Source organism: Alligator sinensis, unplaced genomic scaffold, assembly GCF_000455745.1.
Source record: "Alligator sinensis unplaced genomic scaffold, ASM45574v1 scaffold253_1, whole genome shotgun sequence".
In the NCBI taxonomy this organism is placed as follows: Eukaryota; Metazoa; Chordata; order Crocodylia; family Alligatoridae; genus Alligator; species Alligator sinensis.
This window is the reverse complement of record NW_005842147.1, coordinates 583,723-597,989: the sequence shown is the minus strand read 5'-3', so window position 1 is coordinate 597,989 and position 14,267 is coordinate 583,723. Positions and strand designations below refer to the sequence as shown.

The following is a 14,267-nucleotide window of genomic DNA, read 5'->3' as shown; positions in this document are numbered from 1 at the left end:
GGTAGTCTTTTTCTGATAAGAAATAACTGAGTAGCAGCAGCTAGGGAGCAGAGGCTGCTCCCAAGCCTGCTGGATGGGGCTCACAAACCAACCCAGCATGCAATGTCCAGGGCCACACACTGGCTGCAGGGCCATATGCTTGGTCAGACCGTGCATGCCAAGTCTGGGACCACAAGTTGGGTCTGAAGCCACATACAGGTTCAGAACTGATGTACTAGATCTGGAACCTCATGCTGGGTTAGACCCTGCATGCCGACTCCAGGCCCACATGCTGGGTCAAACCCCGAGTGATGGTTCCAGGGCTCTGGAATTGTGCCTGATCAGTCCCCATGTGCCTGGTCTGGGGTTGTGGGCCAGCTCTGGAGCCACATACCAGGTTGGAACCCATGCGTCAAGTCCAGGGCTGTGTGTCCAGCTGGACTGAGGACCGGGCTGGTGCATGGGGTTGATCTGATGCACGAGACAGTATTATCTAACTGGGGGGCTATCCAGGGGTCCAGAAATTTGGTGGCAGGAGAGTGGTGGCAGGATTAATTGACATGGCAGAGCTATGGGGGTCCATTTTTCTCACATGCTATACATCTTCTATTTTTTTACTTGGTGGTTTTGAGAAAGAAGATGCAAAATATATTTGAAAAAATATGGTGTGTGTGCATGCATGATCAGTCACCTAAATCATAAACAGTAAGTGTGCACATAGGGCTTGAAGTACAATATCCCTTCTACAGAGCCTTTTTGAGAAAGAAGCCTATATAGCTTAAGATACATACCTGGGGTGGGGGGACAACAAAACAAAAAACAGATCACTTTTAAATCCATTATGTAAATAAAATAGTCACTTGAAAGGAAAGAGAGCAGTAAACCACAGAAGTCTTTTTTTTTTTACTGGGTACTCAGATTAGCTGCATCTGCCTCAATCCACTGCATGTTACCAACAAAATGGGCAGGAAAGTGGGGGGAAGAAAAGCAAACCCCCTATCAGGTCAGCATAAATGGCTCTTGGTGTGCACGGACTCTCCTGGGCCAACATAATAGTCCCCAATCCTCTGGGTGCACTCACTCCCCCAGGATCCTTTCTGAGTTGACATAAAAAGCCCTCAGGGGTTTCCATGTACTCACTCACCCCTTTACCATCATCAGAGGTTCTTCCTCTTGGGCCACAGTGTCTCTTATCAGGCTTGTATTTGTCCTTGTCTCCCTATAGGACACCCTCCTTCTCTGCTGCAAAAACCAACCCCCTTTCCTCTGCCTTGAGGAAGGGTTTATATCCCAGTTAACCCCTCCTCAATCAGCTGGCTGGTTTTCCTGCCTCCTTGGCCTTGGTGCTACCATTTTCCTGCCTTCCCTTCCTGGTTTTGTTTCTGTACCCAGCTAGCTGCAACCTGGATTTTGCAAAACAAAAAAGGAGGTGAAGGTTGAGCCGTGCTCTGAGCCCATTGTACCTCTTCAAAGGGTTCCTGCCCTTACCTGCAGCAGCCAGCTTGCTCCCCCTGCTTACCACTTGATGTTTTCTTCTGGCCATCAGTGTCTTGGCCCCACTGGCTGGGTTGTCCGTGCTTCCCCCTCTATAGGGAGCCAACCCTCTCCCTCAGGCTACAAAAGTTCTAGCCCTAAGGGGAACCTTCCCTCACCTGGCCTTCTCCTCTCCATAACACAACTAGGGTTCCCCGTTATACAACATTGTGAACTAAGAGCCAATCTTTTCATCTAAGAATGAGGGTATACAGGTGGCTTATGCTGTACACCCATGCTTAGCCCACTCAAGTATCCAAACAAGTTTGATTCTCAAATTCAAAGCCACATAGGCGACGCATAGGGGAGACATGGCGGGGCATGTGTCCCCCCTGAGTCTGGCCCTCCCCCATGTGACCCCTTCCTCCCCCTTCCTACCTGTAGAGCATGCTCTGATCCCCAGCAGAGGTGCTGTTCTGGAGAAAGGTAAGTCTGCGGCTCTTGTGGGGTGGCCCAGAGGGGGGCAGGGTGAAGGTAGTGGTGTGTTGTGCCCTATCCCCCCACCCCACCCAGCCGTGAAGCAGTTTTTTTGCTGCGTGAGCAGCAGCATATTGGGGGCAGGGGGCAGGGCACTGGGCTGCACTGTGTGGGGTCAGGCCCCAAAAGAACTTTTGGGTCGTGTAGGCCTGTGTGGGGCCAGACCCCTCTGGGCCATGGCATGTGGGGCCAGGCCCCTCTGACTCTGGAGGAAGTTTTTGGGCTGCACAGGCCAGCGGTGTGTGGGGGGCCTGGTGGGGCCCAGGCTGCAGCTGCGCCGGGGGGGGGCACTAGGCCATAGTGTGTGGGGCTGGGTCCTGAGACCAGTGATGAAGATGAAGAGAAGAAGGAAGGCCTCAACAGAGTTTCCCAGGGCACAACGCTAAGTACACGTTCTTTATTTGGTTTGGCTTGGATGTTCATGAACATACCTGCGATTTTTTTGTTTGTTTGTTTGTTTGTTTTCCCTGCGATTCCTAGGTAATTTGCCCACTGCCTATGATGAAAATGAAGGTCTCAACAGAGCTTCCCATGGCACAAAGCTAAGTGTACACTGTTTATTCAGTTTGGCTTGAATTTGATTTATTAATATGATTCTACAAGCCAGGACCCTGTGATCCAGCTGCCTGGAGGGCCAGGGTTCCTGTTAGTGGTCCCATGGCCCACCCCTAGCAGCAACAGCAAAGTAGTCAGGGAGAGCCAGGGGACCACCTGCATTCACCTGACCCAACACACAAATCTTTACCCCATGCAGATAGGATGACTTATGTGAATGCTTTGATATGATGCTGTTATTCAATTTATTGTCACAAAAGTATAGGAGTGGATATGGGGCTTTTGACCCACCCTGGGCCTGCCCACAAATTGTGGCCCCCCAAACCCAGGAGGCACCAGTCACCCATGCAAAGCCATGGATCTACATTTCTTTGGATATTTATAGCTGATTGACTGGGATCTGACAGTTGTCCAATTCAGTCCACTAGTAGCATCACTAGTTTCATTGATAGTTCGACTACATGCAAGAGGCATGATGAGGATGTCGATGCTTTGCCCCTGATGCTCTGCTTAGTAAATTTACTAGCCAGGCTCCAGGACAGTTCTACACTGCCAATGCACTGAGACATATTCCACCCACCAGTAGTTTGGCTCCCTTCAAGATGTCCAATATGGTCCACCCTTTCAAAACCCTTTGACTTTTCCTTGCTTCCTCAATGGTACAAAGAATGGTCAACACAGGCACCAATCGGTTACCACATCATCTCTGAACCTCCAGTCAGTCAAACAGAATTTAACTGGCTACACTGTTTTTGGGCACTTCTCAACTCTTTTGAACTGGACAGGGTCAGTGCACGGCTGGTGAATTCAGACTGGTAGGGCAGTGGAGTGTCCCATGGGAACGGGGTGGGGGCGGGGTTTGCAGCCAGCTCTGCAGTGACAACAAGTGCCCTTGTGGACAAATTCAAACTATGTCCCACATCGTTGGCTTGTGTCTACTTACAATGCTATTTGGTGGCCTTCAAGCTCTTCACGCTGGTGATAACATCACCTTAAGATGGTTCAAACAATATGCTGAAACCACATACAAGAAATAAATAAATTTCTTTGGATCTTTATACAAGTTCTTTTCCCTATATATACCCCCAAAGAAGTTTTTACTTATAAGAAAGTTAGAAAAATAGTAATAGACTTGTATTAGAATACCTAATTCTTTATTTCCCCCTTACTCATTCAAGCAAAGAAAGCTCCAGCTGTAAGAATTACTTAGAAATCCCTTTGCTAAATTTCAAACAAGCAGTGACACTTTCCTGATTTACTACAGAGTAATTAACTCAGTAATTAGATTGCCCAGGACTCTTCTTCACTGAGTGCTGCCCTGGCAAAGAAAGTCTGCTAGAGAAAGATCTGTTACTTTTCAAAGAAAACAAATGACAGAATATAATATTATTTAAACAGTTCACCATTTCAATAGTTATGTTTGTATGTGCTCAGGCTTCCAAATCTTGACAAGCAGTCTTGACACAAGTTCATTAATTGAGTCAAACAGCCTATGACCCTCCCCTCTAGCACCACATCTGCTGCAATTTAGAGGACAAACAGCATAGGGCCACTGAAACCTACAGCTACATCAGTGGGAAAGCAGTGATGAAAAAGAATGAGACAGTTCTCTCAAAAGCTAAGTACCGATACTGATCTCTCAATTCTGCATAATTCATTCTTCATAGTACAGGAGACACCCAGACCCCTTTAGTTTAGCATTCTATCTTTGCCCCAATAGAAGCATCAGTAACACTCCTATGAAGGAATGAAGATGTTTCTGTTAGGCTATAAACAGATGTTACAGGTGACCTAGGAAAAAACATCTGATCTCAGGACAAAGTTCAGCCATTCATGCCTGTTTCCCCCAGGGCCATACCCTAAAAACAGTTCACTGGATAAAAAGTGCTACATTTGGCCTGGGAGGTCACAAAGCACATGAGAAAAGCTGCTTTGGGACTTCACCCTCAAATCAATGACAGAACAGCAAGAGTGCATGCAACTGCTTGCTAAACCCTAATTAGAAGGGCTATGTGCAGGAGGGCTATGTGCCTACACACCAAACTTGGGACATTTCTGCTTTGGGACCAACACAGGCATAACAAGTCATCAGGGACAAATACAAGGTACATTTCTAGCCTTAGAAATATGAGAAAATGTTTGCCCATAACTACCCTACTGCAATGTCTAACTCTGTGATTCCCAAAGGACGTGCCATGGTGCACACTAGTGTATCACAAGAGCAGAAGCATGAGGCCTGATGGGGTGGCCAAACTGGCCAGCCTGGCATGTCCCTAGTTTTAATACAGAAAACAGGTGCACCCCAGGTATCCAGGCCGTGCTCTAAGAGAATCTCCACTTCCCTTACTGCTGCCAACGGCAATTGAAAAGTGGGTGACGGGTGCTCCCCCCACAGCTTGGAGGGCTGGGGGGAACCCCTGAGGCTGGGCTTGGTTCCACCTTCCTCCATATGACCATGCTCAGGCAACTGTGCCAGGCCTGGCACTTGGGGTGCTGAAGGGCCGGGCCGGGGTAGAACAATGGGGGCACACACTCCACCCAATTCTAGCCTGACCCCCCATGCGGCTAGTGGGCATAGAGCTGTGCAGAGCCTCTGCTGTATGGCTGGCACTGGGCCAGTGGGGCCATTTCCATCACCCGCTAGGCACTGCAACAGTGGTGATGGAACCTCTTCTCCATTGCCCCAGTTCACGGCATCACCTGTAGTGGGGCGTAGCATCCGTGATGCACACACATCTAGAGCAACAGCCAGCCTGCCCCTCTATGTGCATGCATGAGCAGCCAGTGTACAGCCAGCTGCCTTTGGGCAAGGGGGAAGAACGGGCTGCTAACCCCACTCCTTGTGGGAGGAGGAAGGCATGTGAGTCTGTGCAAGCTCATTAGAGATGTGCCTCTAGGATGGGAGGTGGGGGAGGGGTGATGGCTCCCTGGTCTCCTGGAGCATGGCGCCTCTAGTGGTGCTGCCATTGGGGAGCTGTTGCTGTGATGGTGGGGGGAAGAGGAAGAATGAGTGTGGGGGAGGCAGAGGCCAAGTCGGAACACATCCCTGTGCCCATGCACCAGCCTCTTCCAGTGTCTACCCACTCACCACGCTCACATCCCCTGTGCCATTCTGTAATCCCACCTGCACCATACAGTCACCCTTTCTGCAGCCAGCAGCTGCTGCCACTGCTGCCTCAATGAGGCCCCCATGCCTACACATGCTGGGAATACCTATGCTACAGGTCCGCTGGTCACATCATGGCTGTATGCAGCAGTGTAGGGAGGCAGTTGGGCACCCATGTCCCTTTTTTCACCCTGTCCTGAAGTCAGCACCTGAGGCAGTTACCCCTCTGGTTCCCCCCCCCCAGTTATGCCATTCACTGTGCCCATACTCCAGTGTTCATGCCTGCCTTTAAGCTAAGACCAATAGCAAAACCTAATTGATTTGAGTTGCAGGGGATCCCTCAATATTGGGGAGCAGCTCTTCATAGCCCTGGGCCTTCAATGGGATCAGCTGATCAGTTTCTTTAAAAATGAATGACGTAAAAGTTAAAACATTGGTGAAAGGTTGTCAGCCTGTTCAGGAGCTGAGCAGGCATCGCCCACATGCCACTCTTTAAATAAAGCATGACTAATTGTGCTACACAAGCAATTGCTGGTTTATTTATTTATTTTGACTGTACTGTATATCTACCATTAGCTTCTACACTCATTCAAAATCACAGAAATAGGCAGTACACATTGAAAAAACTCACAGAAAAGGATTTCTCCCCTAGCCTACATTATAAGAATCAAAAGAACATCACATTTGAGAGATCTGTGTGGCTGTAATAATGTCCATATTAACCCATATCTGTAGTCTCCAGCTGCTCCTTTCCCCAGAAGCCTGAAAATAACAGGTGAGCTTTGTAACTTTTAAAGAGGAAAGATCAGCAGAACTTACAGCCATGATGACACTTGCCTAGACTGCCAATTTAATGCAAAAGCTGGTATCATAATGCTATGGCTGCCAAGTGTTGATGGTGAGCACTAATGTAATCACATCTTGAAAGCAGTACCAGTGAGGACTGACTTTTAGTAATTATGATGCAACTGCAGTACTATTAAAGTTGGGTACTTTTCCACCCCCTTGTATGTTTTCCCTTTTTGTCAGTACTTCCTGTTCCATTTCACTAGAAGGTTGTATTCAGGGTGTAGAAACTTCATGAGTGGTATTTAAATAAACCAAATCTCTAGACATAGAAGCGAACAGACTAGAATGTATGACTCCCCCAGGCTTTACATATTGTACACCATCCAAATAAGAACATAACATAACAGATGCCATACTGGGTCAGACCACAGGTCCATCAAGTCCAGTATTTTGTATCTTACAGTGCTAGAACAGAGGCTCGGGGGAAGTGCATTTATGTAGGACTTATCCAGACTGACCTGTCCGCTGCCACTTCCAGGGGACAGATCTAAGAAGTCCCAATTTGGAGCCTGCATCCATAACTATAATGCTAGTACCTAGTACTAAATGCAGAATTTTGGGATTACTATACAATTGAAAGACATTCTTATTTTCTTTCATCTCCCAGCTGAAAGTGAAGCATTTCATTTCTCATCATGGGCATTGAGATCAAAGTCATCAAGGATTATTTTTTATCTACAGTATTCTATCCTGTGCAGATAAATGTGTTTATCTTCTCTATGTATGGAAAGACTGGCAGAGAAAAGCTAAAAGATAACCATTTTTAAGATTGCCCTTCTGTTTGGGGGCCATATAAAGAAGAAAAAAAAAAAGAGGGGTGATATATTCCAAATCTCCACCAATAAAATAATTTCCTTCTGTGGAAGTCTCCCAAATGAATCATAGAATTAAAGGGCTTAAGGAACCTCAGGGTCAGCTCTGTCTAAGCCTTTCCAGAAAAGTTTTTCCAACTTGTTCTTAGAAATGTTAAGGAAGGAGTTTCTACCCACTTTCTGCATACTCCGTTTCCTTACTTTACCATCCTCAAATTAGAAAGTTCTTCCTGTTATCCAACTTAACTTTCCCTTGTTGCAATCTAAGACTGTTAATTCTTATCCTGTCCTCTGTGGCCACAGAGTATAGCATATTGGTGAAGAGACAAACAGTTTGCAGGCCGTTTCGCTGGTCAGTTCCCAGGTCAGTTTGCTGTGCCCCCACCCCCTCCATCCCTCACTTCCCTTTGAGGGGAGAGCCTTTCACCTTGGTGTGAGGAACCAGGGAAAAAGGAACCATTTGGGGCTAAGAAGCAGTAAACAGGCCAACTTCCAGGTGAGTTCGCTAGAGAAGGTGTGCTTGAAAGAAGGGCAGCAAAGAGAGAAGAGGCAGATTAAAAGACCCAGGGACATGGCTAGAGGACAATCGCAATGCCAGAGCCACTGCCACTGCTTGCACCTGTAAGGCTTTTGTCCAGGCAAGAAAATAAACCATTGATGGTTCCACCCAGGTCCAGGTTTGGTGCTGTAGGGACTATGGCTTGCAGCTGACAGCCAGGTTGGGGAATGCCTGCAGTGTGAGCGGTGCCCCTTGGTGGTGTCTTTCCAGGAACAGGCCAGAGAGCTACAGGAGGTGGTGGTGAGGCTCCAAAGCATCCTCCGCCATGAGGAGTTTATTGATTCGATGCTGGAGGAGACTTCTGGGACTGTGGAGGAAAAACTGCCAGAGGCAGCACTAGAGAAGGGAGAGGACATGGACTCCCAGGAAGATGGAAGCTTGTGGCCTCTGGCAACACACAAAAATCTTCGTCTCCACCTGCAGCAGTTCATCTGGAGAACAGACAAGGAGCCCTAGCAGCAGAGGGCAAGGAGCATGTTCCACTGGTGTAGGAGGACAGGCCAGGCCTCCCCAAGGTGGGAAGGATCAAGACAACCACCACCAAGAGGCAGCGACTAGTGGTGGTGGTTGGAGACTCCATTCTGCGGGGGATGGAGGGATCCATCTGCCGACCTTACGTGTTCTCTCGGAAAGTCTGCCGCTTGCCCGGAGCCTGGATCCAAGATGTCACAGAAGGATTACCGAGACTTGTCCAGCCCTCTGACTACTACCCCATTCTGCTCAATCATGTGGGCGCTAATGATACTGCTAGGGGAGACCCATGGCAGGTCAAATGTGACTACAAGGCTGTAGGTACAAGGGCAAAGAGAATGGGAGCTCAGGTGGTGTTCTCTTTGATCCTTCTGGTGAACGTAAAGGGCCCAGGCAGGAGTGGATGCATCCTTCAGATCAAGGCATGGATGCACAAGTGGTATTGCCAGCAAGGCTTTGACTTTGACCATGGGATGATGTTCCAAGAAAAAGGATTGCTGGGAAGAGATGGGATCTACCTAATGAAGAGAGGGAAGAGCTTCTTCGCAGACAGGCTGGCTAACCTAGTGAGGAGGGTTTTCAACTAGGTTTGACATTGGATGGAGACCAAAGCCATGAGGTAAGTGGGGAAGTAGGTGACCTGGAAGAAGAGTAAGCAGGAGAGGGTAGCAAGAGAAGTGTTCTCATTCTTCCTCAGAAATCAGGACAATTGACTAGTTACCTCAGGTGCCTGTATATGAATTCAGGGAGCCTTAGAAACAAGCAGGAAGAATTGGACGTCCTTGCACAGTCACAGAACTCTGATGTGATTGGAATAGACAGACACTTGGTGGAAGTTCTCATGATGGGAACACTGCAGTGTTAAGAAGGCTAAGAAGGGAACTAGTAGCAGCTTACTGCTACACTAGGAGAGTACATCAAGGGCTCAGTGAGAAAATGTTCACCAGGACACCCCAGATGAAAACCAAGAGCAATGGCCACAAACTCCTGGAAGACCAATTCAGGCTCAACATTAGAAAAAACTTCACAGTCAGGACCCATGGCAGTCTGGACCCAGACTGTGGAGTAAGCTCCCTCCAGAGGTGGTGTAATCACCTACCCTGGAAATCTTCAAGAGGAGACTTCATCCCTTTCCACGTGAGGTGGAGGCCATCCTTTCCCAACAGTCTGCTACCTCTCTCACTGAAGTATGGAGTGTGGTCAAAGAAGCCAAACCCCTTGCGACAGCATGGAGTAATCGTGGTAGGTGATTCTGGCCGGGATGCGAGTAAGAGGATCCCTGAAGTCATCCGGCCCTCCAAGCACCATCCCACACTACTCATCCACATGGGCACAAATGATATGGCTTGGAGCAATCCCAGCCAGGTCATGCATGACTACAGGGCTCTGGGGGCTCAGGTAGTTCCCCCTCCCCCCCCCCAATCCTCCCGGTCATGGGTCACGGGCCCCAGAGAGAAAGGTGCATTGATGAGGTGAACACTCTGCACTTCAGTGAGAGAGGTAGTGGACTGTTGGGAAGGGATGGCCTCCACCTCACCTGGAAAGCGAAGAAGCTCTTCGCAGCCAGAATGGCTGACCTACTTGACAGGGCTTTAAAACTAAGATTGCTGGGGTACAGGTGGTCAATAAACTGTTCTAGCCCAGGTCATGCCAATCATAGCAGCATCAGCTTGGGTAGCCCAAGGGAACCCACTCTGACAACAGCCTAAGGAAAGGTCACATCCCATAACACAAGGAAGCCTATGGCTTCCCATGGCAGACTCAACTGCCTGTACACAAATGCCAGGAGCTTGGGAAACAAGCAAGAGGAACTTGCATTTCTCTTCTGCAATAAAGACCTCACAGGGATAACAGAAACTGAACTCAGACTAGCCATCGGAATCAAGGACAACAAAAAGTCCTTCTTCAGATATGTGGGTAGCTGGAAAAAGAACAAAGGCAACATTGGAGAAAAATCAGGCAGCTGATGTCTGGCTCCCAAGGAAAGGCTAATCTCCTAAACAAATACTTTGTGTCAGTTTCGCACCTGCCCAAGGGGGTCACACTCTCAGACAGAACACAAAACTTCCAGGGAGTGGGAGATGAGCCTATAATTGATGCAGATCAAGTGAAGGAACACCTCGAAAGGCTAGACGTCCATAAGTCCGCGGGCCCAGACGGAATGCACCTGAGAGTCTTGAAGGAGCTGGTGGACATCATGGCATGCCCTATGGCAAAGATATTTGATAACTCATGGTGCTTAGGTGAGGTGCCAGAAGACTGGAGAAAAGCCAATGTGGTCCCAATCTTCAAAAACAGAAGGAAGGAAGATCCAGGGAACTACAGGCCAATCAGACTTCCATCCCTGGAAAGATCCTGGAGAAAAAACATCAAGGGATCCATCAGCAACAAGCTAACGGAAGGCAACCTTCTAAATGCCAGTCAACATGACTTTGTCACTGGAAGGTCTTGCCTGACCAACCTAGTCACCTTCTATGACCATGTGGACACTGAGCCACGGCAACTACTTTTTGAGCATGATTGTCCAGCCAGTTATGTACCCACTTCAGGAAATTGTTTCTCATGACATTCTTATTACAGTTTAGTAGTTTAAACTGAGTTGAAAGCCTTGTTAAAGTCAAGGTATATCGTGTCCACTGTTTTCCACTTAGCAAAGGCCATTACTTTTCATAGAAGGAAATCAGGCTTGACTTGCTATGTTGGTGGTGTTTGTATGTACTTATGCGCTCTGCTAGACTTATAGAACACTTGCACTTGACAGGACAAACATTGGGGTGAAGTGGGAGCAGACGAGCGAGACAAGCAGCTTCATTAAACAGGTGGCAAGAAAAGAACTAAATGCTGGCAGGTGGGAGAGGGAGACTAGTACTGGCTGGGTGGGAAGACTAGTACAAGGAGACCAAAAGTGGTTTGAATTGGGTCTGAAAAGTGGAGACCTTGGGAGTGGGCAAAGAACTGGGAAGAAAGGAAAACTGGGAGAGGAGGACTGGGGATGGAGGAAAGGAAAGCCAGGTTGTCTGATAGTTCCCATGGAGACAGCCTGGCTGGGAAAAGACTGGCACTGAGATGGGGATGCAGTAGGGTGCAATGGTGCAACTGGGACAAAGAACCAAGGGGAGGTGAAAGTGACAGAAAAAGAGAAAGCAAGCACAGAAAAGGTGGGGGGGGGGGGGGGGGGGGGGGAGGAAGAGACACACACTTGTGTTGGATTTGAGTACAAGGCAGCAGCTGGGCAGGCAGCTGTTGGAGCTCTTACTCCAGCTCTGGCTCTGGCCCTGACCCGAGATCAGGGTTGGAGCTGGAGTTGGAGCTGTAGCTACTGGCCTGCACCCTGCTACCTCTGCCTGTCTTGTCTACCCCTCCCTGCATTTTCCCCCTGCCACCACCCTCCCCACTGTCTCTCCTTGCTACTTAACCTACAGCTCTGGTTCTGGTTCCAGCAAGGCTTCAGCCCTGCACCAGTCCAGGGCACAAAGCATGCAGTTGCTCTTGTCCCAGCCTGGCCCAGTAGCAGCAGAAGCAGCATTTCTAGGTCAGGCTTGGGCCCCGGGGTTCAGCTGAAGCTGCTGCCATTGCAAAAGCTGCTGTGTGGCTGGACAGGTGCCAGAACAAGTTGCACTCTGTGCCTCAGGCTGAAGTGTGGCCAAAGCCCTGCTGGAGCCAGAACAAGCCAGGAGGGGGCTGGGCAAGTGAACAGGGGGAGGGGGGTGGCAGGGACCAAAAGAGGCTGCAGTGGGGCAGGCACCACAGGGTGGGGGCCTCTGTAAGCGTGCAAGCACAGGGGACAGGTAGCAAGCGGGGCAGGGGGGTGAGGAGGAAAAGTGGGGGTGGAACGGGGCAGGGGGCAGGACACTTGATTCCCCCACTACCTGCCTCTCCATTACCTCCTCCCCCACCCCATACCTGCTGCTCCCTATTGCCTCCCCACTGCCTATCCCTCCATCACCTGGCCCCCTGTCACTGCTTTTCCCATTGCAGTGGTTGGGGGGATGAATTTAAGATGATCCTCCAATAATTTTATTCTATGCATGAAAAATCACAAATTTACAAAATTTTCCACATATAGAATCTAATTATTGAGGAGACATCTTAAATTTAGAGTTGCCTTGGATTCAGGTAAATATGGTATGTTACACCATAATGTATTAGTCAAGTATAACTGTAGCCAGAGCAGCTGCTGAGGCTGGACTGCAGACCAACACGTGTGTTAGATCTCATGACAAGAATGCAGCCACAGATGAGACGCCTGCAGAGGAGCCAGTGGTTTTGTATGTACAAAATAGAGTTGTGCAAGAATTAAAATTTCCATCTCCCCTTTCCAAAATTTTTTTTTTTTTTTGCTTCAAAAATGAAATTTTTCTTGGAAGAGAAATTTTCCATAAAATTAACTCCCAGAAAAATAATAGATTAAAAAGGGTTCTGGACCAGCAAGCTGTTTTTTTGCCCAGCTCCCTGCCTGGCTGGCTTGCCAGGCAGCCTCCATACCTGCCTATTTTCCATCAGAAGTTTTTACCAGTTCTTGGAAGACATTTCAATTCTATCAAATCACCATTTTCTTATGCAAAACCATTCCATGGAAACATTTGCAAGGTGTACTAGTATGAAATGACTATCACCCACTGAAAGCCAAACATCTCAATAAAAGCCATCCAGATTGTTGTGCACACTGTCATCATGGCAAGTACTTAACTCTGCCTGTGTCAGAAGTGAAAACAGCAGAGGTATCTTGTCACTGTACCCAGACTGCTACCAGGGATGGGGAAGCAAGCACAGCCTTCAACACAAGGGAACTTTATTGATGGCCGTGGCAGGAAATAATCCCATGGTTTTTTAACCCCCGATAATCCATAGGCTCAGAGGTTCTTGCTGAATTCTTGCTGAATTTCCCATTTGCAAATGAACCAAGACAAACACATCTTTGAAACTTAGTTTTTAAACCTAGGTAAGAAGTCCTTTTTGAGAGGTCACAAAAAAGCTGGTTTTCTATTCCATAGAAACTTTTTTTTAAAATTTGATTCGACTTCAGATAAGACTAAAGCCAAACATTTTGAAAATGGCAACATTTTGAATGGAGTAAATGGAATAAAGGTCAATAATGCAGAGATGAACAGAAGGGACTTGTGCTACAAACTGGGAGTTTCTATAGACAGTAGTAGGCCCTAAGCTGCTTAATGGTAATATAGTCTTTGCTTGCATTTGCTTGACCAGTTTGGTCAAGAAAAGATGAGGCAAAGGAAAAAAGCAGGCAAGAAAATCCCACAGGCAGGAACGACTCGGAAGACAGGTTAAACAGGATGGTCTGTACTCTTAAAGAAGGGGCAGCCAGTTCTGTTAAGGACATTCAGCTGTAGGCCTTCTGATAAGGTGGGAGCATCCCACTGGGGCTTTCTTCTCCCAAAGAGGGGAGAAAGAAGACTGTGAAGGGGAAGTTTAAGAGGAGAAAGCAAGTGGTGTCTGCAGCTTTCTGCTAAAGGAGGAGCCCAGGCTGCTCTGGTGGGAGCCAGAGCTAGAGCCAGAGGGCCCCTTTCTTGAATGCCTGGAATGGGGCAGGAGGATTTGGTTTTGTTGATTTATTCTTGTATGTGCTTGTTACTTATGGACTATGTCACCTATGATGACTGGCTGAGATGCTTATAACGGACTACAGATGCCAGCCAAAGCTGACAGACGAGGAAATGCAGCTAGAGTAAGATGAAGGCAGTTTAAAAGAATCTGGCTCAGGTTGACATAATCTGCCATTAAGATGTGTCCATGGAAAAGGCAAGTGAAATTCTAGTATATCAGGATGGTTACTGCTAGAAGAGATAGGGAAGCATTAGTACTATTATACAAGGTCTTATGGAACTCTTTTACCATTCTGGTTAAAGAAAGATGAATTCAAACTGGAACAGGAATGGGGCGAGTTTACATAGAGGTTCAGGGAGAA

The 14,267-nt window shown here is 48.0% G+C and overlaps 1 protein-coding gene across 1 annotated transcript in view; it reads right to left on the bottom strand.

Annotated features, from left to right (window-relative positions):
• TMEM170B (transmembrane protein 170B) overlaps window positions 1-9,630 on the bottom strand; it is an 18,942-nt gene extending 9,312 nt beyond the window's left edge. Inside the window, exon 1 of the mRNA XM_006025449.1 lies at window positions 9,516-9,630. Coding sequence (XP_006025511.1) covers window positions 9,516-9,630 — 115 coding nt within the window. The remainder of the gene's footprint in view (window positions 1-9,515) is intronic.
• Between the last annotated feature and the right edge of the window lie 4,637 nt (window positions 9,631-14,267).